The 27618-nt window shown below is 38.3% G+C and overlaps 1 protein-coding gene across 4 annotated transcripts in view; it reads right to left on the bottom strand.

Annotated features, from left to right (window-relative positions):
• PAM (peptidylglycine alpha-amidating monooxygenase) overlaps positions 1-27618 on the bottom strand; it is a 222010-nt gene that overhangs the window by 95277 nt on the left and 99115 nt on the right. For all 4 annotated transcript variants that reach the window (XM_074952904.1, XM_074952905.1, XM_074952906.1 and 1 more), the window contains 3 exons: positions 18349-18436; positions 9559-9644; positions 5356-5439 (listed from right to left, as the gene is read on the bottom strand). In XM_074952904.1, coding sequence (XP_074809005.1) covers positions 5356-5439; positions 9559-9644; positions 18349-18436 — 258 coding nt within the window. The remainder of the gene's footprint in view (positions 1-5355; positions 5440-9558; positions 9645-18348; positions 18437-27618) is intronic.

Raw genomic sequence — 27618 nt, 5'->3', positions numbered from 1 at the left:
TTAGCTCCTGTGCCCTCCACATGTTCTCTTCCTTCTGAAGCCCAATGGTGGGTGCAGAGGTTTCTAGACTTAACTTATGAAAGTGGAGATTTTTTCAAAGGCACAAATGGCAGTTGGGGTCTGTCATTTGTGCATTTGAAAATCTGCCCCAAAAGTCTTCACCAATTGTACTTAAAGATACAAGGTTTTTCAAACAATGCAGTAAGTTAATTACAATGTAAAGCAAAGAAAAATATCAGATCCAAAACATTTCATGTGGATAAAACAAGTTTAAAAAAATCGCTATTAGGAAAGAATCAGCTTTTTAAATGATCAAGTTTAACAACACAGGGTAACTTGGTACATCCAAAATTCAGAGCTACATAGTGTGCATTTAAGAACCCTAAAATAAAGATAAAATAGGTCCTAACTGTATCTTGCCTGACTTCTCCCACCAAGCCTAGAGAGCTCATGCCCTGCAATACTGGCCCCATTTCAGCCACCAACCATATGGCTTCCACCTTCTCAGTGGACCTGTTGGGTCAAAACATTTCAGTTTCCCTAGAAACCAAAGCAGAAAGGGAAGTACAGATCGAGGTGCCAATGTGCCCTTTTCCATGACTGCTTCCCATCTCCCTCTTCTTCTTCTTCTATTCTCTCACTTCCCATATGCCATAAACCTCTTCTCCTCTTTTAGTCGATTACCATCCCAAAAAACGTGCATTAAGTAGTCAGCTTGACCGCTTCACTTGCGAGTTGTATTTTTTTCCCTCGGCCTTTGTTATTCTTAATTGTTTTAGACTCTTTGCGGGCAGGGACTACAACCTGGTATATGCAGAGCAGGATTAAGGCACACACATTACAAGCGGCCAAATAACATTAACTCTGCCCTGTAGCAATGGTATTGGGGGGGGGAGGGGGAGGGAATCCCTGCGCCTCCCAATATATTTTTAAAAATCAGTTTAATCCAATCTGGATCCATTCACACTGAAATAGATTAATCATAGTAGCAGGGTTATAGCATTGCACATCCCTACAGGGCAGAGTTAAAGTTGTTTGAGTTCCTTAATTGTGCATTTCTATACCTTAAAATATTCTGATTTCATTTACACTGAACCTTAATTTTGAATGTCCTGGTTTTGTAATGCTTGTATTTGGAATAATTGACATCTTTTTCACCCTTAATTTCATCATATGTACTTCTACAACCAAAATTCCACCTTAATGTAGTTTTTTGTTTAGGAGAATAAATAGTAATAAAACAAAAAACTGATTCTCCTCCCCCCCGCCATTCAATTTGATAACCCTTTTCTAAACATGACTGTTTTTACAGATCTCACTCTATATAGCAAAGTTTGTTCTTTTTGCAGTTAGGCTTTATTTTTTAACCCATAAGTGTTTTGGACTACATGTAGTGGTCTTTAACTTTGGTCTCTGACCACAAAACAGTAATGTTTAACTAAATACAGAAGCATTCTCATTTGGGCTGTATCTGAGAAAAATAGCATAATTTGCTTATTAACTGGTTAAATGAAATCAGTTGAAAAATTACAGTACAGATCTGTGTGTGTACTTTGGGAGAAAAGAATGAAAGTGCAAATGGGAGCAGAGTTGAATAATTAAAATATGTATAATTCATTACTACATCTACAGCCAAATATTTTATACTTATATATCCAGTAAAAAAGTATATCTGTAATGTCTTATGTCACAGTACACTGAACTTTGAATACTGCTACTGAATCCGTGGTCTGTTACTATTGTTTTCATTACTGAGAAAGTGCCAGATGACATGAATTAAATGAATAGATTTCATCCTTCATTCTGAATTATTACACATTATGTGTACTCTACTTTGTAAAAAAGTGCAACTATTATATTCTTACAATTGGAAATCCCTCTCTTAGCAGTTTAAGTCTTGGCACATATAAGACAAGTTTCTTTTGGATAATTTCTGAAGTGTTAAAAATATTTCTAAAGCTGTTCACAGAGCTCAACATTAAATCTGCTTGAGAAGCGCAATCAAGGTTTAGAGAGAATTATATCAGATTACATTTTTCCCTACTCAAACTGAGATTATCACAAGCAAGCTAAATTAGAGGCTTTTTTTGATCACAGAAGAAAAATGAAATATTTTGCATGTTAAAAATAAAAGGTTGGAGCACACAGTACAAGTACTGAAGTAAAACCAAATGGTATTTTGTCACACTTATTTTAATCTCTCTCTTCTAATAACTTCAGTAGTATCCAACAATCCCATGAACTATTGACAAAAAGTAGAGCTATTGAGATTAACAGAAATACTAATAATCTTCCCCCAAGCCCTTTCTTCTACCTTACTTTGGTAACTTGAAAAGATAGGTTGTGTAAGTTAAAGCAGTCACCACAATGGATTTTTGTGACAAAGAACAGAAGAGGAACAAAAATCTTATTAACTGTGAGATTAAACTATCAGATTCATTCCCTAATTTAAGAAATTTTAAATGCTCGTGTAGCAGGCAAACAACTTCAGGGGTTCATTGTTTTCCATTTTAAAAAAAACCACACATACACAAGCTTTATTATTAGAAATTTTATAAAAAAAAATCCCACATGCGACTTGTACTTAATACTGAAAAGGAACTCTCAACTTCCCCAAGCAATAACGAAGAGCAGGCTCTCTCCTAATACATTTTCTTCGGAGGGTTGTGATTTTAATTATAAATTCTTCTGGCAAATGACGATTCCCAAGGGTTTACACTGGCTCACCTGTATTGTTAGATGTAGAAACAGATTCTTTCTGAGCACAGATAGGAGCAGCCACAGTTGTGCAATATACCCTTCTACTGTCCACATAAAATTAAAACAGGTACAGCACTCTCCATTTGTGCAGACTTTTTTTTTTTGGTCAATTATTATGAGGCTTTACAGCCTTATATCCCCTCATATAACAAACATTTAAAAACTTTTAAAAATAAAAACAAGTAGAAATAGCAGGAACTTATTCAATCACTGAGTACATCTCCCTGCTTGTGCAGAATTATTTTCTACAGTACAGTTTCTAATGCTTTGTATACTGAAATCTATTTTTAAGTGCTTGAAATGACAGGGTTTTCAATACTGGAAGATTATACGATTTTGTAATATACTGTATCTTGCTATTAGAATTCAACCCCCACACCCATTCCTGTTATATAAACTAGTCATGCTCCTTTATGCCACTGTATGAAATGATGCAATTCCCCTATTTCATTTTTTTTTCTTTAGCGCCTACAAATATTTGTATTTCCCACCCTAAATCATCAGGGATCTTCATACTCAGGTTTAAAAGCCACATTGTAATACATCATGGCCAAAATCCAGCAGCATAATAATGTACAGTTTGGTCTGTTAAAGGATAACAGAAGGCCATATGGCTAATGCACCAATCCTGTATTGCAAACAGTCCTCAAGTGTGGAGAAATAAATGCACATATCCGAAAAATGTCAGAATAAGTCACTTTATGTTTGTTTGTTTGTTTTGAAGTTCTGCATTAGTTACACTGCTATATATATATATATATATATATATATATATATATATTTCCCCTTGTCCAGAAATTAGATTAGAGAGGGATTTATAATAATGAAATCCAAATGCTCACTTATACCAGTTAACAATATACTAGCTATGCTTGAGATGATTAATTTGAGATATCAAAAGATACTTACAAAAATGAAACCATCAAAACTAATTATTTTTTATAACTCTGGTCACAGCTTTTCTATTAAATATCAAGATATCATATCCATGTCACCAGAAATATAATGAATTCTTTTGGTTTTTTTGTGCAAGTATTCCACTGTAAAGCAAGAAGACAACACTTTAATCTGTTTCTGAGATTGGTATAGTTCTTGGCAGGTTCAAGTCACTCTGCTTTTTTACCTCAGGACCCAGTACTGAACATTTTAGTGAAGTCCTTGTTATTTTAAGGACAGGGAATAAAACTATGCTGACAAAATATTAGCAAGAGATATATTTTAATAATGGTGTAATTCTACACCAAAAAGAAAAAAAGATTTGATTTACCATTTAAAAAGGGGAATCGTTTCCTAACTCATACAGTTTAAGTTTTTGAAACAACATATAGAATTGACAAATCTTTTAAATGCATGTTGATCCAATTTAGCAAAGCTGAATGCTTTAAGGATTTTGAAAGTAAACATAAACAGCACTTTACAAAATAAATCAAACAAATAAAAGTCAGTGATCCTGCCTCAAAGCTTTCACTAACAAATTACTTTTCGGATCCAAACTTGTTACTGTATTTAATCACAGGTGTACTACCTAATTTATAAGAGCCATATTAGCTCCAGTTTTGAAAAGGATTAATATTTGAATAGCTGATTGTATTCATGCCTCACATAAATTGGATTTTTGTGGTGTTTAGATGAAAGTGTATCAAATGCAGTCTGTCCCTTTGGGTGACGGTAAACAGGGAAGCCACCATCTGGATTTTTGATTCGTGACTAGAGAACAAAACTACTAATTCAGAAAAATGTGCAGAAAACAGGAGGCTTACAAGGTGGGTATTTGCCCCTTATGTTATAGAAATTCACAAAAAATGTGTAATATAAATTTATGGTCCTCCCAGCCTTTCACAGATGCTGGTAGTACTGGTGTATATTTTAGATGTTCTATTAGATAGATATACTAGAGCAAAAAAACATATATTCTGGCTGTAGAGTCTATCCACATGCATCAACAAAAACAAACCAAAGAGCAATGTTTATATTTTCTTAACAACATGAGTATTTTGAGAGTATTGTGCTTCTTTGAATACTGATTGATTGATTAACGTCTCTCTCTCCTTAACCAAGATTCAAACCAGATATAGGCATAGCTATTTTGCACTGATTTATTGCACTCATTAACAGAACTGAAAAATCAAGGTTTATGAATACAAAATCTATTCTAATATGCTATTCTATTTTAAAGTATTTTACACTAAAATATAAACTTGAAAGAAAGATGCAAAATAACTTTCTCAGAAGAAAAAAGATGATGATAAATTGTTCTGAGAAGGAGTCTGACTCTGCTCACAGAGCCACCGTGAAGATGACCACAGTTGCCTTTTGTTGTTTTGTTTGAAATTTTACTAAAATATAACCTTGTCTTTCTCCTTTCCATACATCTTTTAAAAAGTTTAAGTCAAGCTTATATTTTTAAGTTAACTTCTTAGGTACTCACCTGAACACTGCATGCCCTTTTCTTCTACCCCCACTTGTGGCAACTCCAATGGAAATTTTAATAGGTAATAAATGCTTTTATTTTTTTTTTTGGTGGAGCAATCTAAACTTGTTCAGAAAGGAATATATGAAATCATATTTACAGACTACAGTTTCCAAAATACATACCTCTGAATGCACTGACATCCCCATAATGTACTTGGAGCACAAAATATTTGCTACCTGTTTCTCCTCCAACTTTGAATCCAACACCTTAAAATAAAGAAGATGAGTTAGGGTTATGGAAACAATACAAAAGGTGTATTTTAAATAGTTAGACACTAGTAACACTGTCTAAAAGTCCAAGACTGAATATTTAGACTGGCAGTGGAGGAGGAAAGTTTCATTTTAAGATGTCTGAAAAAACTACTGGTCATAGAAACTACAAAATAAATACATAACTAAAATAGAGCTGAAGTGTCACAGAACATAAACTTCTGATATTCATCAGTCTGAGTCATAGTCATCAATGAAGAGTAGACTGATTTAGGCAAATAATTCCTTCATTCCAATGCATATTAGGTAGGATTATAAAACAAGAAGATGCACGTGTTCTTTATTAGCCACAAAGGATCCTAATGTAATGAATGTTTATTTTCATTTCCCCTTTTAACAGTTAATTTAAGTGTAACAAGATGTAAATTGCTATGTATTTATGCATAAAATATTAAGATTAGAAATACGGAAACTTAATTTTCCACCCCAAAATGTTTAACACAGCAAAAATTGTTATTTTCATGGAAGTTGTCAAAATGTGCAAAATGGTTTCCAAGTAAAATAACAATGGGGTGACAAATCATCAATAGATATTACAGAGGAACTTGAAAGAATGAACACAAATTGCAGAGCACCAGCATCACTGATAAGGATCTTTCCACACCTGCCCAACAATGAAAATACTTGGAGAGAAGCAGAAAAGGCAATCTCTGCCTATTCAGCCTGTGAATCCCACTAGATTAATAACTGCCAGTGGCAAAGCTTCTCTGTGAAGAGGGTTGCAGAATCTCTACGCACAATCATAATATCAATAAGAAAAAAATAAGGAAAGAAAGGAAGACTGGTATCTCATTTAAACATCTGCAGTCATGAGTGGTTTAGAGACAGCAACAAATTGCCAGCTGGGGTTTGGCATGTACTTTAGCACCTTGGCTCCCTGGATTGTGCAGTTTTAGTCAACTGTAGCTACAATTCAAGTTTTTTTCCCCCATCCAAGTGAATATGCTCAGAGCTCAAATAATGTCCCTGCTGATTAATATACAAGGAGATTTCTAGAAAAGCTAGTCACTGTTCATGGAAATGGAACTCATGGATAAAGGGGAAAGGTGACTCAGTTTAAAGAGATTGCAATAAAATAAAGATATCCTTAAACGAAAGCTACACCTTCCATAGATTGTAAATATATTTCCAGTACACTCCAGAGGCTGTCCTGGAATAATGCAACAGAGTATTACACTGAGAGTGGCCCACTGAAAATCTGATGGGATTCATCCAAAGAACGTCATATAAAAATGAAGGCATATATGTGCTCTCCAATTGTTTCAAAACATCAAGCTGTGAAACAGATTGTGTACAGAAAGGCCTTACAGATCTGTAAGTTCCCAGACTCAAAATACACGACAAAATTGAAAGACACATATATTTACATGGAAGCCTCTAATCAGATAGTTTCTCTCTCTTTTTGGAGCTTGTCTGAAATGCACTTGTGCTATTGAATTACAAACAGGACCCATTATCTACATACGCAGTGGTGTGTGTTGTAAGGGGATAGATCTGGCATTTTAAAGGCTCCCAACTCCTTGTATAATTTTTGTCAACCACCAAGCTCTGCTTCCAAATTTTTCTTTTCCAAGTTAAATTCTTTTTAAAGTTGGGAAAGTTTATCAAAATCTTCCTCAACCTTCTCCACTTAATCCAGGGAGGATTTCGGATAGTCCTTGAATAACATTAAAAATGCATCTATTCGCCCAAGCTTTTCCTCAGAGGTAAGAGGCACAGAGGAGAAGAGATGGCACAACTGGAGGGAAAATGTGATTGAATCCGTAAGAGAGGTTACAGCAGAAGCGATATAGATTTTTGTGGGATTTTGTCATTGTCGCTGTGATGATGTTCTCTTTTCTTTACATTTCATAAGTTTTTTTTTTTACATATGTGATTTTAAATGTGTGTAGTGGTGCACCTAACACATGGGAAAGGTGAATCAAAGAGAAAATACCACCACCATGCATTTGTCACAAAGGCATGCCTGTCAATCATCTCATTAAGGCTGTGACTGCCTTGAGTTTTCAGATACCTGTCCTGGAAAATTCCCAGTCCTAGGATGCGCGTTGAGTTCTACAAAATAAGGTTTTTTATTAAGGAAGATTTTGATAAACTCCTATAGCTGTGGTGAGGAGCAAGGAGGTCTGTGGCTGCCTGTGCATTCCTTCCCCTTTTCCCTGCTCTGTCCCCTCTGTTGGGCCTCTGAGATTGGCACAGAAAGATAATAGCCACAGAGCAAAAAATGCATCCGATGAAGTGAGCTGTAGCTCACAAAAGCTTATGCTCAAATAAATTTGTCAGTCTCTAAGGTGCCACAAGTACTCCTTTTCTTTTTGCGGATACAGACTAACACGGCTGCTACTCTGAAACCAGAGCAAAACACTGTCTGTCCAGTCCTTTTCTATACCTCTGCCCGGATTCTCATCTTAGCACTCAGAGGCAACAGGGACAGCTGGCAAGCACTTTGGCAGGAATCAGGAGAAGGGAAAACAAGGTGCAGAAATCCCAGAATCTTCCCCACTTCCAAAAGAAAGGCAGACAGAGAAGACCAGATGCCTCCCAGAAGAGATACAATAAGGGAAGAGAGAAGCCCCAGAGGTCCCAGCTCCTAGAAAGAGATTAGGGGAAAAATCACCCTGAAGATGCTGGTGAGGGAAAGCCCATCCATCCATTACCTACATATGCCAGGCAATGTCCCAGAATTGCAGGTCCAGGGCACCCACTAAGGGAGGTGGGGTTGGGGACAGGGAATCACAGGGTTTTGTGGGGCCCTCAACAGGTTTGGTTAGGCACACAGAAGTTAGGATGCTTATATGAATCCTAAAACTTTACATGTTTCAATCATCATATTAAAAATAACCTAAATTCCTGAGCATGTACACAAAACTTTCCAGTAACTCCCCAGCCCACAGCTTATTTAAGCTATAAAGATTTAAATTTTGTAATTACAAGATCACTGAAAGGTACCCAGTTCAGAGGTGGTGCTTGTACAGACCTCAGTGACAGCATGTATAAATTCCTAACAGCCCTCCTTCTACCACCTGCCCAAACCAGCACAGACAGAAAATAAGGAAGAATACAGAGCATCTTCCAACTCCTCCAAGGCGTCTAGTAAGGCAAAGGGGATGGACAATAAATAAAACCAGCTGGGGACATGAAAAGAACGAGTTCACAATTTCCACCTTATACAAGCCTTGCTTCCAGAGGAATGCAAAAGATGCAAGTGGAGGCCAGGCAACTTCTGGTGGACTGCCACTGTATGTCCCTATATAAAATCTCACAATTCTCGCTTAAGAGTTGAAGGGTCTCTAACTCTGTATTTATGAAAAGAAAAGGAGTACTTGTGGCACCTTAGAGACCAACAAATTTATTTGAGCATAAGCTTTCGTGAGCTACAGCTCACTTCATCGGATGCAACTCACGAAAGCTTATGCTCAAATAAATTTGTTAGTCTCTAAGGTGCCACAAGTACTCCTTTTCTTTTTGCAAATACAGACTAACACGGCTGCTACTCTGAAATTTGTATTTATGCTTTCTCTTTTTTCTTAAAAACAAAAAACAAACAGCCCCTGCTCCTCCGTCCCCCCACTGTAGTGGGATGCAGTGCATTCAAGTGGCAAGGGCACTGAACTAGAAGTCAGAAGACCTGGGTTCTATTCCCAGCTCCACCACTGACCTGCTCTGGGACACTGTGCAAGTCACTTTCTCTCGCCCCAATTTCCCTATCTGTGAAATGGAGATAATGAAACTTTCACTTAGTTGAAAAGCACTCGGAGACCTATGCATGACGTGTTGTGCAAGAGCTAATTATTATACTGTTCTCCTTTAGTTCTGATTTATAATCCATAATGTTACATGGAATAAGAAAACCACATATGTTCATTAGCTCCTACAAAGTAAATAATATTAATTACCACAATTAATGAGATTGAAGTATGTACACTTTTAACAAACTGAAACCACTAAATGAAAGACAGAAAAAAGAGATTGCAGGAGGGAGCAGGGAGCGCCTCCTCCTTCTCTCCTATCCCTCCTGCCCAAAGAGGGAATTCCATAAAATGAAAGGTACCATACCTTTGGGTAGTCTGGTGGGAGGAGCATTTCTTGCCCAAGCATATAAAATGTTGGACTTGTCTGTGCACGTTCCCTCATCACAGTCCCTAAAACCATAGAGAAAAGAAAATATAATTTATTATATTTTGATTTTGCCAGTTGCAGCTCTCTCAAGCTCCGGGTGGACTATGTACATTGAAATGCTAATTTTACCAAAATATGTTTCATGAACCCTAAATACAGTGCTCCGACAAAGAAAACTTTCCTGGCTACCAATATGGCCACCTTTGCAGCGTACATCACAACCTCCTTTCCTCTCCCCCCAGGAAGAGACTGGGGAACAAGAGAGCCTTGCAGAATGTTTCGATGGTCACCAAACTGTCCATCTGGCAAACCAAGGTGAGAAGTGAGTTCCGTAGCTCATGAATCCTTACTAAGACAGCATTTCTTTCCATCCAATTACACCAAGAGGTTGTTAGCTCAAGTGCCTCAAATGACTGCAGCTAACAAAGTAGCACATGGGGATAGAAGCCGTGATGTCCCACATAGAAAGAAGACAAATCAGAGTTTCAGATTAAAACCAACACTTTAAAATTACCCCAGAAATCCACGAGCAACAAGTGCAGATGGCAGAGGGAAGTCTGTCTACAGCATGGGGTGGGGAGTGGAAAGCAATAGATAAGAAAAATAGCAATGCAATCAAAGAACAGCATGATCTTATTGCCTTTCCCCTCAACCTATCTATTTATGACCCTCACTTTATCAGGTCAGAATTATTTTAGACTGTATGCTCTCTGGGACAGTGGCTGTATTTTACTCATTTGTGAGAAATTTCTAACACTTTTCTTGAGTGTGCAAAAAATTAAATTATAATAATCGCAAAGGAGAGGTGTAATGCTCTTGTCAAGTGACAGATCACAAAACAGGGCACCAATTTTAACACTAACTGCAGACTCTAGAGGGTTTGAACCTGTAGCCCATACTAGAATACTAACTGATCCAACCCAAAGTGGGATAACCAAAGCAAGGTCCACACTTAACTATCGTGGGTGTGCCACGATAGTTAAGGGTGTGTTATTATGTGTGTTTAATGGTGGGCATTTCTAAGTCCCCTAAAATCAACATGCTTAGATTTCTTTAAAATTTGCTGTGCCTCGGAACAGTGCAGGGTACGGTTAATGACCCAAATCTGGAATCTGTTAAACCAGGGGGTGTGGAGATATAAGCCTCCTGCAAACAGCCATTTATATCAAACTATTGATGTGATAGGTTTCAGAGTAGCAGCCGTGTTAGTCTGTATCCGCAAAAAGAAAAGGAGTACTTGTTAGTCTCTAAGGTGCCACAAGTACTTCTTTTCTTTTTATTGATGTGATGTGGGTTGAAATGGCCTCAGTCTGTTGAGTTTTACCTATGGTAGGCATGGCATCAATTAAATCTTTGAGGGACCCAAACTGAGAACAGTATTTAAGAAAATGTACATATTTTACACTGCACATGTGCCAATGCAGAAAAAATGTCTAAGAGTTTTTCATTTCTTTCATCTAAAATCCAAATGGTTACTCAGATTTCTATGAAATTTGGTAGGCCTTCTGGGGCATATTAGTGATCCAAATTTGGGGTCTAAAACATGGGCAACCTTAACTCTGCATTTCCTGGTTTACCTATGTTACATGTTTTGGTCAACTGAACGTTCTGCCAGGGAATGACATTCCACCAAACAAGTTTAACATTGAATTAATATATTTTTTTGCCACTGAATTTGCTTTGGTGTGCATGTTGTCTTCCTAATAATGGAAGAAAATAAAATATGCAGACCATGAATTTGGGAACAAATCTGCAAGAACTGTTTCCAACTATGCTAAACTGTTCAAGCAGCTAGAAAATGACCAGAGATTGTTTTCTTAAAAAGAAGAAAAAATAATAATAGCTGAGAAAAAACAAAGTTTTCAAAACACTGACGGAAAAGCTACATTTGTATTTCAAGAACTCCAGGTTTTCTGATCTTCTAAAGTGTACAGATACATGCATATATTTTAAACTTTTGGTGCAGATTGAATGTGGGCTCAGTTCTCTAAATGGAACAAAACAAACTATACAACTATCAAGATGGTGAACAGTCTTAGCCGAGCATATGCTATGTCTGACCTGATATGAACTTATACAGTATGAATTAATAATGGAAAATTGAAAATCAAAAACTAAAATTGTTACAAAACAGGAAAAGACAAAAACACCATGGAGTTCAGGACCAAGTAGCAATAAATTGTGTTATTTTCAGCAATTTACAGCAAAGCTGCTTTCCAGTGCTCTCATTCCTAGCAGCTAGGTTATTATTTCAGGTTAGTCCTCATAGGATTCTCATTTATATTGCCCTTTTCAAATATTAATGTCCCAATCAAAATTTAAAATGTGTTTCAAAGCCCCCTTTTGACTTATTAATATTCATACCATATTGATGAGAATGCATGTCTGCAACTTTAATTGTCTTGAGTTCCTGAACCTTTGATATCCTCTTTGACAACCTCTTAACCTCCAGCTCGTAAGGGAACAATTCTATAGCGTAAGTGCCTTCAACTGGGTCAGTCACTAAATAGTGCTAGCCTGTCACTCTGAATTACCCTAACATGGAGGGTTAGCATGGCAAGCAGCCTCTTCTTGTATTTTGTTAAAGTACATTTAAGTTCCAAAGTTATCCTAGAAACATCCAAAGAGAGAACTGGAGCAAAAATCTAATCTTTACAAAACGTTGTAGTATTGTAAAGTTCAAATGGCTAGCTTTCAAATCTTACCAAGTTTACAAAATTGGAAGTCTCCACAACATCCCGCTCTTTCAATTATTTTTTTAAAACGGGAGCAGCCATCTTTTATTTTGAATGAATTACTTGATAAATAGGTCTTAAGCTTTTATCTACTCATTCTAAACTCTGGATTAATCCTTCCAGCTCTGCACAGGGGACGATCGCTGGAATGCACAGGCTGATAAAGGTCGAGAAGGCAACCAAAAAGGATGATCTTTTTAATAATCCTGCTGTTTAAAGATTTCTGAATGACTCTACTTGTGACTTGCAATAGTATCTGGATATTAAAATACAAACATAAACATACTATTAAGCAAACCAGAGGAAACAAATATGAAATTCCAACAAGAATGCCATACATTTTTGTTAAAGCCAATGAATACTTGCACAGTTTTTTGGGAAATTCTCAGATTTTTCTCTTTATTATACCCAACTGCTTTTCCCCCCAGATATATTAGATGCACCTGTTTCAAACAATTCAGTAGGGGGAACTTTCAGTTTCTCTATAGCAATAAAGTAACCTGCTAATGTTTATATGAAGTGTTCTGTAATGCTATCCAATTTCCACTGGTGGTGAAATTCATATACACAAATCTGAAACCCAGAATTTTTATACATTTCTTTTTGGGCTATTTATATTTGAGCATGCTCCCCAAAAAGCACCTTTCAAAAAGATCTGACACTAGACGGAAAAGATTCTCTGAATTCACACAATCCTATGGGTAACATGAACTAACCAGTTTTATTCCAGTTATGTTGCACTCAAGGATGGCTACACTGCACCCAGAAATAGCATCTTAAAATGTAAATAGTTCTATTTTTGTCAAGCAGTGATAACCTAACATGTATCATTGTCCTTCCAATCATTATTGGGGCTATTGATGCAGTTATTTCTGGGATTTCTACGGTTTACTGGTTTAGAAAAATATTACAGTACGTCAAGAGAATAAACTTCATTTGTTTTGACTATCTGTGTCTGTCACAGAGAACAGAATCATCTCAGATTGGAAGAGTTGAATCTACTGTAATTGTACCTTTCGAAAAACACATGCTCTAACTCAAACAGAAGTTAAAGGTGTGATGCAGCAATTATTGGGTGAAATTCTATGCCCTGTTTTATGAATGGGGTCAGACCTGACAGGTGATCATAAGGGTCGTCTCTGGCATTAAAGTCTATGAATCCTTGTGGAGTAGACTATGCTCCGATTTGTACGTGCAGGATGTTGTGAAGCAGAGAAAAAAGACACAGTTATATCTTCTTCTAATTTTTGATACTGAAAGATGATTGTTGTTAAGAAAATCTTGTTACATATAATAATAATAATAATTTCTGATAATGTCCTTTTCCCATCATTTCATTCTTCCTAAACCTTCTTCACATCCCAAACGATTTGGCTGAGAATTGTAAAATATTGTTCCAGAGCCCATCACCACTCATGTTCCTTAGTTATCCACAGGAGTTGGTGAGAAAAGTATTGTTGTTTATAGTAGTATTACCAAAGTACCTAGGTGCCCCAGTCATAGACCAGACTCCTATTGAGCTAAGAGCTGTTCAAACACAGAACTAAAATATGGTCCTGTACCAACGAGCTTACAATCAAATGTAAGATGAGACAATAGATAAATACAGACTGAATGACAGGGGAGTAAAAAAAATAAACTATATTGGTTAACATGATAAACAGTGGTCCTCAGCATACCAGCTGCCTAACTGTTAAGTTTTCTGTAGGTATCATGGAAAAGGATTGTTTTAAAGAGGGATTTGAAGGAAGATAATACATTAGTTTTATAGAAAGTTCTTCCGAAGCGTGAGGCGCAGCATCGGAGAAAACACAAAATTTAATAAGTGGTAGCGGAGGCCGACATCATGGGCCAATTGGAGTTGACAACTTGATACTGAATGAAAGATGATTGGTAGGGTTGGGATAGGCCATAAGGGAATTTGAAAGTAAAGACAAGTAGCTTATGTTTGTTGTGATACAGAAGGGCAAGTCAGCTGAGGGAGGCAAAAAGAGGGATGACGTGGTCAAAGCGATAGGCTAAGAAAGCGATCCTTGCTGCAGCATTCTGAGTGGATACGAGACAGATACAAGATTGTATTTCTCAAGGTCAGAGAAAAGGATGTTGTAGTAATCATTATGGAACATAAAAAGAGCCTGAATGAAAGTTAAACTGTGGGATGGATAGGAAAGACTGTTTCTTAGAAATATTACACAGAAAGAATAGTCAAGATTTAGACATAGGCTGGATGTGAGGACTTTGATAGAGGTCTGAATAGATGAGGACACCCCAGTTATGGGCCTGAATATCAGGCAGTACAGAGTTGTCCATAGTGATCAAGAAAGGAGGTAGCAGGGAGAAAGATGAAGAGCTCTGTTTTCGCCATGTTGTGCTTGAATGGATAGACAGACATCATGAGATGTCAGAAATACAAGCTGAGATTTTAGTTTGGATAGAAGGAGACTGTTCTGGAGCAGAGAGGTAGATTTTTGAGTCATCCTCATAGGTAGTTGAATTTGTGTTTTCAGATGAGATTACCCAGAGAGAGGATGCAGAGGCAGAAGAAAGGGACTAAGGAAAGAGCCCTGTATGCTGACCACAGGAAGCTGGAGGGGAGATGGGGAGGGTCTTCTGAAGGACACACTGAAAGAATGATTAGTGAGTAAGAGGAGAACCAGGAAAGGACAGTCAAGCAAGCCAATGAAGGACAAGATTTCAAGAGGAGCATGGTTGGTGGTGTCCAAGGTGGCTGACAGGTCAAACAGGATGAGGATGAAATACTGGTTCTGAGATTTAGCCACAAAAAGGTCATTAGAGACTTTGGTGAGGGTGGCTTCAGTGGAGTACAAGGAGCAGAAGCAAGATTAGAGAGAGTCGAGGGTGTAAATGGAGGAGAGGGACTCCAGGCATCAATTATAAACACTGCGTTCAATGAGCTTAGAGTTGAAAGGTAGACAGGGTGGTAGCTGAAGGGGCTAGTGGGGTCAAAGGTGATTTGTTTTAAGATTGGAGAAACTAAAACACGTTTGTATTGTGAGGAGAAAGAGCCCTTTCTCTTTTTTTGAGATGGTCCCCTCATCTCAAAAAAGTTATACTGGCATTAGAAAAGATTCAGAAAAGAGCAACTAAAATGATTAGTTTCAGAGTAGCAGCCGTGTTAGTCTGTATCTGCAAAAAGAAAAGGGAGTAGGGACGAACAAATTTATTTGAGCATAAACTTTCATGAGCTAGAGCTGTAGCTCATGAAAGCTTATGCTTAAATAAATTTGTTCGTCTTTAAGGTGCCACAAGTACTCCTTTTCTTTAAAATGATTAGGGGTTTGGAACAGGTCCCATATGAGGAGAGATTAAAGAGGCTAGGACTTTTCAGCTTGGAAAAGAGGAGACTAAGGGGGGATATGATAGAGGTATATAAAATCATGAGTGGTGTGGAGAAAGTGAATAAGGAAAAGTTATTTACTTGTTCCCATAATATAAGAACTAGGGGCCACCAAATTGAATTAATGGGTAGCAGGTTTAAAACAAATAAAAGGAAGTTCTCCTTCACTCAGCGCACAGTCAACCTGTGGAACCCCTTGCCTGAGGAGGTTGTGAAGGCTAGGACTATAACAGGGTTTAAAAGAGAACTGGATAAATTCATGGAGGTAAGTCCATTAATGGCTATTAGCCAGAACAGACAAGGAATGGTGTCCCTAGCCTCTGTTGGTCAGAGGGTGGAGATGGATGGCAGGAGAGAGATCACTTGATCATTACCTGTTAGGTTCACTCCCCCTGAGGTACCTGGCATTGGCCACTATTGGTAGACAGGATACTGGGCTGGATGGACCTTTGGTCTGACCCAGTATGGCCTTTCTTATGCTCTTATGAGCCACAGGAGAGGGAGAGGTTAAGAAGAAGAGTAAGGGGTAAGGGAGAAGGCAAGAGCAGGCACAAGTGAGACCGGGGAAGGAATGGGATTAGTGGGCCAAGCAAAGGGGTTAGAGGAGGACAGCAAATGAAAATCTCTCCTCCGTCTCCCCTATCTCAGACACAGAAATGTGGGAAGGGAACCTGAAGGGTGGGGGAAGATCCTTCATATCATGTCAATTTTCTCTTCGAAACAGATCAGTGAGTTCCTGTGTTGGGAGAGAAATTAAGTGCAGGCAGAACTAAAAGAGGAGAGAACAAATTTGTATTGGAGGAAGTTAGCAGTGCCATGGGATTTCCACCAGCGGGAGACTCCACAGTGCAAGAGCAGGAGCAGAGTGTTAAGGCAGGGCTGTTGTCTGGCAGGGCTGACCTTGTGACGGGAGAGAGGGGCTGAAGACTACTTTTGCATAGGTTCTCAAGCACTGCCATATTTTTCTCTGGTGGACGAAAGTTTAGGAAAAGGTATACAAATGCTACTAACTGAATAAGAGCTACATGAGATTTTCTTGTACCATCATAATATCTATAGTTCAAATCCAAACAGAAAAATCACTTCCTCACAATCTATTATTTTGAACTGAGCACCAAGTCAATCTAAACAGGAACCACAGCACAGTATATTAAAAGCTTCAGGGACTAACAAGTTCATGCAAATGTAGGAGATTTCCATATATATATAAAAACAACTACATACATTATTAATGCAATCTGCTTGTTTTAAACAAGACATAAAAGGCTGTAGTATGGGCAGGCACAAACTAATTTGAAGAGGCTACATCCTAAGAACTCTTTCATGCTGTGTATATCTTTTTCATGTAACTTAATAACTGTAAATATATTTTAATAAATGACAGAAGGGGCAGTTACTGAGGACAAAGAAAAGTGTTTACTGGGGCTGGGAGGAGGAATCAATGGAAACTCTGTACTTTCAAATTAATCACTTAACCTGAGCATAAAAAAAAAAAAATAAAGCTATGTTTTTCAAGACAAGATGGCAGCATTCATTGTGGTTACCAGAACTGGGTGATAAATGTGAGAGAAAACAATTTGGCTGAAAATGTTCTCAGCTTGGGAATTTGCTTACCTCCTCAACCCTTAAGCCTAAGAGCACAAGTCTTTGCAACGTGTCCTATTTACTCGGGCATTTTCCAAGTATAGCTTGAAAAAGGATCCGATTTTTTTTTTCTTGTGGTTGTACATTCATATTATTTTGTAATTATTTGCTGTATGTTCACTGAGTGGCCATAACTGGCACTATGTTTAAACTGAAAAAAAAAAAAAGTAAAATCTAAACTACATTTTTGATAATATATAAGAAAATGAATCCATTAATTTTAAGTGGAAGAAGTTTCTTTCCTCTGAATTTCTTTGCTTTCAGGAGGTGTAGCCCTTTCTTCCTTCATCATTTCATTTCTATTAAAAGTTTTTGTTTAGAGGAGCAACAGTTGGATGTAAGTTTAGGGGTAACTTGAAATTTTTGAAACAAAACCAATTTTCACGTCCTCACCATAAAACTACCATAAATGGGGAACCTTCCAGATTAAGGGCCAAATCCTGCTCTTCTTACTCCCATAGTTAAATAACTATTTACTCTAGTTCAAAGGGAGCTTCTGGATGCTCAGCATTTGTAAAAGTTAGGCCTCTTAGTTAGCTTCCTAAATATGGCCTTAGAAGCCTAAAAACTTTAGGCTCCCATTTTTAAAAATCTGGGCCTCCATGCCTCAGTATTGAGTTTTAGTGCTTCGAATTAAGGAGTTCTCAGTAACTTGAACACAGCAGATAACAGTACAACAAGGGGCAACTCAAATTCTGATGTTGGGAAAATTTTTAACTGTTCTACTTTATGAGCCACTGCTGTGGATTGGTAAGTCTTGCAAATTTCCTGGGACCAAAAATGTAAAGCTTATATTTGTATCTAATGTTTAACAAAAAACATTCAAAAATAAGGTTTGGAAGGAATAAGAACTGAACGTGTTTCTTCTCCCTTCCCTTCTTTTTTCCTCAATTAAAATCTGTGAGAGCCTTATAAAATGTGTGCATGAAGATAAGTCAGCATTAGTGACATGTTAAAGCAAAACAATTGATATGAGCCTGTAACTCTTACCAGTAATTCTCAGTAGAAGAAGGTACGTTACATCCAAAAAGTAACATGTGATGGACCGTGTCCATGCTTGCTTGAGGCCTGAAGTCAACTGAAAGACAAATTAATAAACAAGCATAAATGTGAGTTTTATTCTCACTACAGCAGACCATTTTGAGATTGTCCATTAGGTGCATAATGAAGATATTGTTATACCATCGTTTGTTCATGGTGTCATGAACAGGGATAATTTTTTGTTTTTTGTGTTCACTCTGATGTGTGGGCTCAACACTGCCAGAGTGTTTAAGTAACAGAAAGAAGAGCTGTATATTGCAAGTTGTGTTTTTGTTGTTTTTCAATGTCAATTTCTTACTACAGGACAAAAAGGAATTACATTGAATGGATTATACCTTCTTTTCCCTGTCCAGACATACTTCTAAATATCATATCTCAAATCCTACCACTTTCAATCCAACTGTGTCTCCATGATGCTGCGAGAAAGGCAAGAAACCCTACCAGACCTCTGCCAATTTGGCCCAAATTGAAAAAAAAACCTTCCTGATCCAAAAACAGGCATTTGGTCAGACCCACAGAATCCTAAAGCCACAGCTCCTGTAGGACAGATGAGGCAGCTAATAGAAGTTAGAGGCTTTTGAAAATCCCGGGAGAGACTTTAAATGGGGGGGGGGGGGGTTTACGGGAAGCATGTGAGAGACAATGGGTCAGCCCATTCCCACAGCCAATATGAAGATGGAGAACCCAGTCTTGCCAAGCAAGGCTCTTGCATCTTCCCCATTCCTCTCCTCCAAGCACTGTGTCACATCCCCTGAACATCCATTCAACCTTCTCCCCCAAACTAATCGATGTGGGGAGAGGGGAGAGCAGCTCCACTAAAACTGCTCACATGCTTAGACAAAATAGCCAAACAAATGGCTAGTTTTGCTCACAGATATCTGTATGTAATATCAGGTATCATACAACGATACAAATGAGTCAAGTCTTAGGGGTACCAAAAGTTCCCATTACATTCTGAAAGAAGTCTAACAACCATCACCCCAGATTCAAACATAACTCTGGCAACATCTGCAGCGCAAACATTGTTCTAGTTCATGCCAGAAACCACAAAAGAAAAAAAAGTAAAAGCTTTTTGTCAGAGCTGAAGGAATTTCTAGTAAACAAACAAAATGGTGAAAGTTAAATGACTTTCTTAAAATGAGACAAGGTGGGTGAGGTAATGTCTTTTATTGGACCAAATTCTGTCTGTAGACCAATATCTACAAAGCTGGATATGAGTCAAGAGTGTTCCCTTGTTGCCAAGAAGGCTAATGGCATTTTGGGCTGTATAAGTAACAGCATTACCAGCAGAACGAGGGACGTGATTGTTCCCCTCTATTCGGCATTGGTGAGGCCTCATCTGGAGTACTGTGTCCAGTTTTGGGCCCCACACTACAAGAAGGATGTGGAAAAATTGGAAAGAGTCCAGCGGAGGGCAACAAAAATGATTAGGGGGCTGGAGCACATGACTTATGAGGAGAGGCTGAGGGAACTGGGATTATTTAGTCTGCAGAAGAGAAGAACAAGGGGGGATTTGATGGCTGCTCTCAACTACCTGAAAGGGGGTTCCAAAAAGGATGGATCTAGACTGTTCTCAGTGGTAGCAGAAGACAGAACAAGGAGTAATGGTCTCAAGTTGCAGTGTGGGAGGTTTAGGTGGGATATTAGGGAAAACGTCTTCACTAGGAGGGTGGAGAAGCACTGGAATGTGTTACCTAGGGAGGTGGTGGAATCTCCTTCCTTAGAGGTTTTTAAGGTCAGGCTTGACAAAGCCCTAGCTGAGATGATTTAGTTGGGGATCGGTCCTGCTCTGAGCAGGGGTTGGACTAGATGACCTCCTGAGGTCCCTTTCAACCCTGATATTCTATGATTCTATGGTGAGAGAGAAGCTTTCAAGCCACACACAGCTCTTCAACTGTTTCTTAAAACGTCCATTGTTGAAGGACAGTGCTTTACGAGTACAAGCAGAGCATTTTTAATATCATTTTTAACTTGATGGAATCACTTTTAAAAACAACAGGATGTAAACTACCTTATCCTTTAATTTAATGTTATGAATTGAAGAAATGAGCACCTTTCAGGTGATTGCCCCATCTTGTTTTTTTGGCAATATATTAAGTACTTAACCATTGCACAACCGGGGGGGGGGGGGGGGGGGGGAAATCAATCAGAGGCAATACTGAAATGCGGTCTATTGACATTTTAAAAAGCATTGCTCCACAGGAGCCACAAGACTGTGCAAAAGCAGTTTACAGCCAGGCACTCTTTTGGAGAAGAATGCCTGGGGCCAGTTCATTATTTTAAAGCTTTGTTTAATATTACAAAAGAATATTTAAATATTTTAGTTATGCTTATGCATCGGAAAACAAAGCTATAAAGCAATCAGCAAAGGAATAATAGAAGCAGCAATTCCAAGATGACATCTGGAGTTTTACAATTCCCTCAGGACGCTACAAAATCATTTGTAAGCTGTGATACTTAAACTGACAGCACAGTATCACCAAAACAACTCAAAGTATGGTGTGAGATGTCTACGTACTTATTTTTTCCAAAGAGAAAATACTATAGTCTTGTAAGATAGTAGAAAGGGGAAGAAAGAATTGAATATAGAATCTTCTTTCGGTCTAACTAAAGTCTTTGGGCATAATCTAGGGCAATATCAATAAAATCCAACAGCCTGTGATATACTGGAAGTCAAATGAGATAATCTGATGAAGTGCCTTTCAGCCTTAAACTCTATGAAAGTATACATGCATCAAGTCAAGCTATATCTCAAAATCCAAAAATTAGCCTATTTTTATAAAAACTAGAATTTCTTGAGAAGCCCTCTTAATGATTTGTCTTCCTCAGCAATGCTTTCTCTCTCTCTATTTGCCTTTGACATCCAAATATTTTCATGATTTCTTCCTCATTATCCACCTGTCCTGAGAACGATCGAACACTGGTTGTGCTCCCCATGTCAGATACTTGCTGTTAATCACTATTAATCATTCGCTTATAAGCAGCTACAAATCTTTATTTTCAGTAGTGGTGAAGTAAAATCTCTCAGGATAGTCCCTTGACTTCAAAGCTAATGCCATCAAATCATCATATTTTGCCCGTAGGACCTCAATTAAATGATAAATTATCAGTGGATACTGAAAGAACTTCAGAGAAAACAGACCAGCCATTTGCTTCATTTTCTGAAAAGACAGGATATGGACTATATGTATTTTAGATGACTCAAAGAGGAGGTAGGGAGAAAATAAACAAACCAAAATTAAAACAAACAAACAAAAAAGCATGTGTTCTTACACTGGAGCTGATCCGAGAAAGTTTAGCTGATGGGAAAACAGAAACCCTTCTCCTAATTGCCTTACCAGCTCAAGCACGGGTCAAATACTCATGCTCTGGGTCTCACTCTTCCCAATTTACCAAACCTTATTCAAGTGAAACCTCTCACTCTATGAGAAAGGTCAACTGGGCACCAGATGCATACAGGAATACAGGCTACAACTGGGATTTTCTAAGGTGCCTAAAAGAATTAATCCCAATGAAGTGCAATGGGAGCTTGGTGCCTAATGCCCTTAGAATTCTTTAAAAATCCAAGTCTATCTTCCTATGTTATGTGACTGGGGGATTGCTAAGAACTAATACTTTTCAGAAAGAATTAAGAAGCCTGAAATAGATTTTAAAGTGGGGAGCTGCCTAAATAAATTGCTTATCAAAATTAGCTAAGACTGCCTCTCCTTCCAAAATACCACATATATGGTCTAGATCTACAGAATTTACTCCTGCTAAGCTACAGATGTGTTTAAAAGTGAATATGGCCACCTTGCCTAAGGCTTTCTGTGACTGAGTGCCTTGAAATCCTGGACAAATGGGTAAAGGTTAACGATTCTTTGACTAATAGCATTGTGGTTTTGCTCTTCACATTTTAAATGCTAGTGATCCAGTTTAAGCCATGTATACAGAGCATCCAGATCCCACTGTAACAGGCACATTACAAAAATATGTATTCAGTGCTGTTAGTTTTACTTTTACCTGTAGTCCATTTGCAAGCAAGACAAAAGCTCAAAGCAACAGCATACAACATTTTTGCCCGAAAATTCTATTTATTCCATAATCATAGAACAATTCTGTATTAAAGACCTTTTGTTTCCACCTTTTTAATCACTGTGTCTTAATAGTGAAATTACAATTAACTCTTGAATGAGACAATGTGTCATTAATGTGAAGTTCTCAACTTGGTTCATAAGCATTTTAAGCTGCTATTGACAATTTAAGCAAGAAATAAGTTTTCTAAAGGAGGTCGTAAATAGTTCATAAATGTGAAACAGGATTATCTTTATTGTAGAATCTGACACATGTGGAAATTATATTGTGAGTAATATACAGAAAGGCCAGCCTTCAAGAAAGTAATAATTAAAGGAAACACAGTTAACTTTAAAAAAAAAACTCAACCAAAAAACACACCACACTTCTGTCTGAATTTTTTTACTTGCTGTTTTAACTAACATCTAATATTTCAACTGTAGTAATTTCAGAGAAAATAAAATGTTTCTTTTAAAAACCGGAAAATGTAATTGTAAAACCATAAAAATTAGCAGGAGCAAATATACCATATATACTCGTTCATTAGCCTGTTTGTTTATAAGCCAACCCCCATGGATAGGTAAAAATACTATAAACTGTATGACCCTTTAATAAGAATACCCTGTATTTTAGGGGTTGGCAAACTTTTGCTCCTGGCCCATCAGGGTAAGCTGCTAGCAAGTTGGGACGGGACGTTTTGTTTACCTGGAGCGTTCACAGGCATGGAGTCCCTCAGCTCCCAGTGGCCGCGGTTTGCCGTTCCCAGCCAACAGGAGCTGCAGGATGCTTCCCATTGGCTGGGAACGGCAAACCGCGGCCCCTGGGAGCTAAGGGGCTCCTTGCCTGCAGACGCTCCAAGTAAACAAAACATCCCGACCCGCCAGCGGCTTACCCTGATGGGCTGGGAGCCAAAGTTTTCCAACCCATGCTATATTTTAAAAGCTGGCATCACAAGAAATACCCAAAAGTTTTGCTAGAATTATTTTAATGTAATTAACAAAAAACCGGTTATAATAATAACTGAACAAATATGTATTCACCTTCAGAATTACAGTCAATATTTAAAATCAGTAAATGGATATTTAAAACAAGTAACTTAGAACAATATGAGACTTTAAAAAGCCTTAAAATCCTTCAAAATCTGAATCACTTTCTGATTCACCAACCAACCAATTAAACTCTGCTTCAGTCACAGCTGCACCTGCATTGTCATTGTAGATGTCAGCAGTGTTGTCTTCAGACTCAGATTCCTTCTCATCAGCCTCTGTTGTGTCATCATCAAATATGGCATCATCTTCTGACCCGTCGAGTGCATTGCTGATACAGCATTTCCCAAATGATTTTTCTATAATTTCCGAGGAATGGACACCCATGCGTCCTTGATCCACTGGGCAACCAGATTGATTTTGGGCTTCATAAGATTCCTGCCTTTTGTCAACTTTACCATGCCTGAGCACATCCATTCAGACCACATTTTGCGTAGCCTGTCTTTAAAGGGTTTGTTCAGGCAGACATCAAATGGTTGTAGAACTGTAGTTAAGCCTCCAGGTATTACAGCCAAAGTAGTTTTCATATTTTTGGCCACATTTTTCACCTCATCCATCTTGTCTGCACTTTCATCCATCCATCCCTTTTTGTGTGCACGTATGACACGAGCAGGAAATTTCATGTTTTTAGGCAAGGTTTTTCTTTTAAAAACAACAAGAGGGAGCTTTGATCCATTTGCCAAACACGATAAAACCACCATAAAATGGATTTTTTCAGAGCCAGTGGTTTTAATTAAAACTGTTTTTTCACAAACACTGGTTACAGTTCTGTTACTTCGAAGATCAAATGTCATCGGTGTTCCGTCCATATTTCCTATTTGTGACAGTTCAAATGCATATTCCTTTCAAAATTTTACAATAGAACTTTGGAAAGATTCATAGATTCATAGATATTAAGGTCAGAAAGGACCATTATGATCATCTAGTCTGACCTCCTGCACAATGCAGGCCACAGAATCTCACCCACCCACTCCTGCGATAAACCTCTCACCTGTGTCTGAGCTATTGAAGTCCTCAAATCATGGTTTAAAGACTTCAAGGAGCAGAGAATCCTCCAGCAAGTGATCCGTGCCCCAAGCTACAGAGGAAGGCAAAAAACCTCCAGGGCCTCTTCCCATCTGCCCTGGAGGAAAATTCCTTCCCGACCCCAAATATGGCGATCAGCTGAACCCTGAGCATATGGGCAAGATTCACCAGCCAGATACTACAGAAAATTCTTTCCTGGGTAACTCAGATCCCACCCCATCTAACATCCCATCACAGGCCATTGGGCCTATTTACCATGAATAGTTAAAGATCAATGAATTGCCAAAATCATGTTATCCCATCATACCATCTCCTCCATAAACTTATCAAGTTTCATCTTAAAGCCAGATAGGTCATTTGCCCCCACTGCTTCCCTTGAAAGGCTATTCCAAAACTTCACTCCTCTGATGGTTAGAAACCTTCGTCTAATTTCAAGTCTAAACTTCCCGATGGCCAGTTTATATCCATTTGTTCTTGTGTCCACATTGGTACTGAGCTTAAATAATTCCTCTCCCTCTCTGGTATTTATCCCTCTGATATATTTAGAGAGAGCAATCATATCTCCCCTCAACCTTCTTTTGGTTAGGCTAAACAAGCCAAGCTCCTTGAGTCTCCTTTCATAAGACAGATTTTCCATTCCTCAGATCATCCTAGTAGCCCTTTTCTGTACCTGTTCCAGTATGAATTCATCCTTCTTAAACATGGGAGACCAGAACTGTACACCGTATTCCAGGTGAGGTCCTCACCAGTGCCTTGTATAACGGTACTAAAACCTCCTTCTCTCTACTGGAAATACGTCGCGTGAGGCATCCCAAGACCGCATTAGCTTTTTTCATGGCTATATCACATTGGCAGCTCATAGTCATCCTGTGATCAACCAATATTCCAAAGTCCTTCTCCTCTTCCGTTACTTCTTATTGATGCATCCCCATCTTAGAACTAAAATTCTTGTTATTAATCCCTAAATGCATGACCTTACACTTCTCACTATTAAATTTCATCCTATGACTATTATTCCAGTTTACAAGGTCATCCAGATCTTCCTGTATGATATCCTGGTCTCTCTCTAAATTGGCAATACCTTCCAGCTTTGTATCATCTGCAAACTTTATTAGCACACTCCCACTTTTTGTGCCGAGGTCGGTAATAAAAAGATTAAATAAGATTGGTCCCAAAACCGATCCCTGAGGAACTCCACTAGTAACCTCCCTCCAGTCTGAGGGTTCACCTTTCAGTATGATCCACTGTAGTCTCCCTGTTAACCAATTCCTTATCCACCTTTCAATTTTCATATCGATCCCCATCTTTTTCAATTTTACTAATAATTCCCCATGTGGCACGGTATCAGACACTTTACTGAAATCTAGGTAAATTAGATCCACTGCGTTTCCTTTGTCTAAAAAAATCTGTTACTTTCTCAAAGAAGGAGATCAGGTTGGTTTGGCACAATCTACCTTTTGTAAAACCATGTTGTATTTTGTCCCATTTACCATTGACCTCAATGTCCTTAACTACTTTCTCCTTCAAAATTTTTTTCAAGACCTTGCATACTACAGATGTCAGACTAACAGGCCTGTAGTTACCCGGATCACTTTTTTCCCCTTTCTTAAAAATAGGAACTATGTTAGCAATTCTCCAATCATACGATACAACCCCTGAGTTTACAGGTTCATTAAAAATTCTTGCTAATGGGCTTGCAATTTCATGTGTCAATTCCTTTAATATTCTTGGATGAAGATTATCTGGGCCCCCTGATTTAGTCCCATTAAGCTGTTCGAGTTTCGCTTCTACCTCAGATATGGTAATATTTACCTCCATATCCTCATTCCCATTTGTCATGCCACCATTATCCCCAAGATCCTCATTAGCCTTATTAAAGACTGAGGCAAAGTATTTGTTTAGATATTGGGCCATGCCTAGATTATCCTTAACCTCCACTCCATCCTCAGTGTTTAGCGGTCCCACTTCTTTCTTTGTTTTCTTCTTATTTATGTCGCTATAGAACCTTTTACTGTTGGTTTTGATTCCCTTTGCAAGGTCAAACTCTACTTGACTTTTAGCCTGTCTCACTTTATCCCTACATGTTGTGGCCTCAATAAGGTAGCTTTCCTTGTTGATCCTGCCCATCTTCCACTCCCTGTATGCTTTCTGCTTTTTCTTAATCACCTCTCTGAGATGCTTGCTCATCCAGCTTGGTCTACAACTCCTGCCTATGAATTTTTTCCCCTTTCTTGGGATACAGGCTTCCGATAGCTTCTGCAGCTTTGACTTGAAGTCATCCCAGGCCTCCTCTGCCTTTAGATCCAGAAGTTCTTCAGTCCAATCCACTTCCCTAACTAATTTCCTTAATTTTTGAAAGTCAGCCCTTGTCAAGGTTCCTCCCCCACTCTGAACTCTAGGGTACAGATGTGGGGACCTGCATGAAAAACCTCCTAAGCTTATCTTTACCAGCTTAGGTCAAAACTTCCCCAAGGTACAAAATATTCCACCCTTTGTCCTTGGATTGGCCGCTACCACCACCAAACAAATATTGGTTACTGGGGAAGAGCTGTTTGGACACGTCTTTCCTCCCAAAATACTTCCCAAAACCTTGCACCCCCCCTTTCTGGACAAGGTTTGGTAAAAAGCCTCACCAATTTGCCTAGGTGATTACAGACCCAGACCCTTGGATCCTAAGAACAATGAACAATCCTCCCAACACTTGCACCCCCCCTTTCCTGGGAAATGCTGGATAAAAAGCCTCACCAATTTGCATAGGTGACCACAGACCCAAACCCTTGGACCTGAGAACAATGAAAAAGCATTCAGTTTTCTTACAAGAAGACTTTTAATAAAAATAGAAGTAAATAGGAATAAAGAAATCCCCCCTGTAAAATCAGGATGGTAGATACCTTACAGGGTAATTAGATTCAAAACATAGAGAACCCCTCTAGGCAAAACCTTAAGTTACAAAAAAGATACACAGACAGAAATAGTTATTCTATTCAGCACAATTCTTTTCTCAGCCATTTAAAGAAATCATAATCTAACACGTACCTAGCTAGATTACTTACTAAAAGTTCTAAGACTCCATTCCTGGTTTATCCCCGGCAAA

This window comes from Natator depressus, chromosome 5, assembly GCF_965152275.1.
Source record: "Natator depressus isolate rNatDep1 chromosome 5, rNatDep2.hap1, whole genome shotgun sequence".
In the NCBI taxonomy this organism is placed as follows: Eukaryota; Metazoa; Chordata; order Testudines; family Cheloniidae; genus Natator; species Natator depressus.
Note: the sequence above shows the minus strand (reverse complement) of the source record. Positions and strands in the feature narration are given on the sequence as shown.